Source organism: Fukomys damarensis, unplaced genomic scaffold (assembly GCF_012274545.1).
Source record: "Fukomys damarensis isolate Sample0158 unplaced genomic scaffold, DMR_v1.0_HiC HiC_scaffold_32, whole genome shotgun sequence".
Classification (NCBI taxonomy): Eukaryota; Metazoa; Chordata; class Mammalia; order Rodentia; family Bathyergidae; genus Fukomys; species Fukomys damarensis.
In genome coordinates this window covers 19,494,957-19,497,154 of record NW_022900944.1, presented here as the reverse complement: position 1 = coordinate 19,497,154, position 2,198 = coordinate 19,494,957, and the positions used below count along the sequence as shown (strand labels likewise).

The following is a 2,198-nucleotide window of genomic DNA, read 5'->3' as shown; positions in this document are numbered from 1 at the left end:
CCGGGCCCCTCCAGCTGCAGCTGCCCGCGGCGCTCACGCTGCTGCCGCCCTCCTTCACCTCGCTGTGTCTGCCCGCGCAGAACTGGTGCGCCAAGTGCAACGCCTCGTTCCGCATGACCTCCGACCTGGTGTACCACATGCGCTCGCACCACAAAAAGGAGTACGCCATGGAGCCGCTGGTCAAGCGGCGGCGGGAGGAGAAACTCAAGTGCCCCATTTGCAACGAGTCCTTCAGGGAGCGCCACCACCTGTCCAGGCACATGACCTCGCACAACTGACACCTAGGCGTCTCCAGCGGTCCAGGCGCGCCTGCGCGCAGTCAAGCCACCCGCAGGAGCAAACTCCCGAGAACACCGGTCACTTCTTCGCGCTGGAAACACTGCACCCGCTCACGCACACACATACACACACACACACACACACACACACGCGCGCGCGCGCGCGCGCGCGCGACAGGATGGTGGATTTTTGATTGGGTGGGTGCTTGGAGGGGGGTTTTCTTTTGAATGCACGCATTTTCACTTTCCCAAAAACAAAGGTACATTTTAAAAAATGTCATATATTGCAACATATTGATGCATTTGTCATACGTTTCTACTTAAATTATTAAGCACTTACGGTTTAGATGTAATAATTATATGTAAGGGCAAAATTTATTTTAGATATAAAGTAACGGAGGAAGGTGAGGTGCTTTCTGCATTTCTTGATAGTTTGTGTTCTTACAAAAATAAACAAAACAAATAAAAAGGGGGTTGCCGTTCAGTTGAAGTTTCCAGGGGGAAGTGCATGTATCATGAAATGATTATGAACTTCAGTGAAGAATGTCATCAATTATGTAAATATGTATTTCCTTTTAATACAAAGTGTAATTTTGTGTCAGTGAAATGGAGTCTGAATAGTTATGTGTTTCTTTTATCCCTGGAAAGATTTATTAAACTTTATAGTTTATCTGGGTATGTTGGATGCTTTGACAATAAATGACTATTTTCTTCAAAGCAACTTTTTGAAAAGTTTTTAACTCTTTTGGTAACTATTACACTTTGAGGAGATACCATTCAGTCCCTGAAAAGAAGGCAAGAGAAGGCAGAACAGGGGATAATAAGCCGGATATATTTGCACTTATTTACTGTGAGTCAATTGTGTGCCTGAAAGATGATTTGACCATTGCTTAGAAAATCTTTGGCTGGAAAGTGTTGGGTTTCTGGATCAAAGGCAGCTCATTCTTAGTTAAATAGAGGGTATTTGTGTTAGTGTATGTGGTTTGTACAGTAACCATCAGACAGAAAACCATCTGTAGAATGGGACCTTGGGTTTTATGATACATAGTGCGCTCATAACCCCTAGGCATCCCCTTGGCCATCTATGGATGCTTTAGTAACAAGCACTGGTTTAGCTGTCTTAGGAGGGAACTAGTCTACTTTCTCCCTCCTCTCTCGGTCTGCTGATCTTCCCTAACCCTGAATGACACTTACAAAAGATCCAAAATGGAAAATTTACTTAAGGTCTCATGACAGGTCTCTTTTCCTAAAAGGATTTTAAGGCCTTATCTTAAGGCGACCCACAAAACAAGTTATAGTAAATAGCAAGCAAAGACTAGATTTAGGAGCCCAGCAAGGAGGCGCATACTTGTAATCCCAATTCTGAGAGAAGCCAAGGCAGGAAGATTGAAGTTTGAGTCTTGCCTGGGTAACTTAAAGAGTGTGTTTCAAACTTTAAGAAAGAGAAAGTAAGGGGGCAGGGGAGACTTGGTATCATGTAAGTAGCATGTGTTCACAGGGAGTGTAAGGAAAGTTGGTGAAAAAGTAGGTTGGTTTTCTTAGGGTCATTCCAATACTTTTTTGTCCTACGGTTGAGGCCTGCTTTCAGTTTTCCTAAGCAACAGTTTGATGACCTGTTACACTCATCCCCAAGGTGAGATAAGAACAGTCCAAAATTCCAGTTCTATCCCTGCTATTCTTAACTAGGGTGACCTTGCTTCCTGTTGACATCACTGATTTACTTTTGGCTTGGTTTTCTCATCTGCAAAATGAGTGAGGCATGCTCTACTTGATTTTCCCAGTGCGTAAACCCACTGAACCTAAAAGGGACTTCAAGATCGACAGTGGAGAAAACTGGATGACAAGAAGTAAGGAAGGCATTTGGGGGCAAACAGAAGCTGGGTCTCCGGAGAGTTCTAAATCACTTTACCTGACAGGCAG

At 44.3% G+C, this 2,198-nt stretch overlaps 1 protein-coding gene across 1 annotated transcript in view; it reads left to right on the top strand.

The window, feature by feature from the left end:
- The window catches only part of Prdm8 (PR/SET domain 8), a 7,472-nt gene extending 7,120 nt beyond the window's left edge, over positions 1-352 (top strand). The window contains exon 5 of the mRNA XM_010629887.3: positions 4-352. Coding sequence (XP_010628189.1) covers positions 4-278 — 275 coding nt within the window. The 3' untranslated portion in view covers positions 279-352. The remainder of the gene's footprint in view (positions 1-3) is intronic.
- The last annotated feature ends 1,846 nt before the right edge of the window (positions 353-2,198 follow it).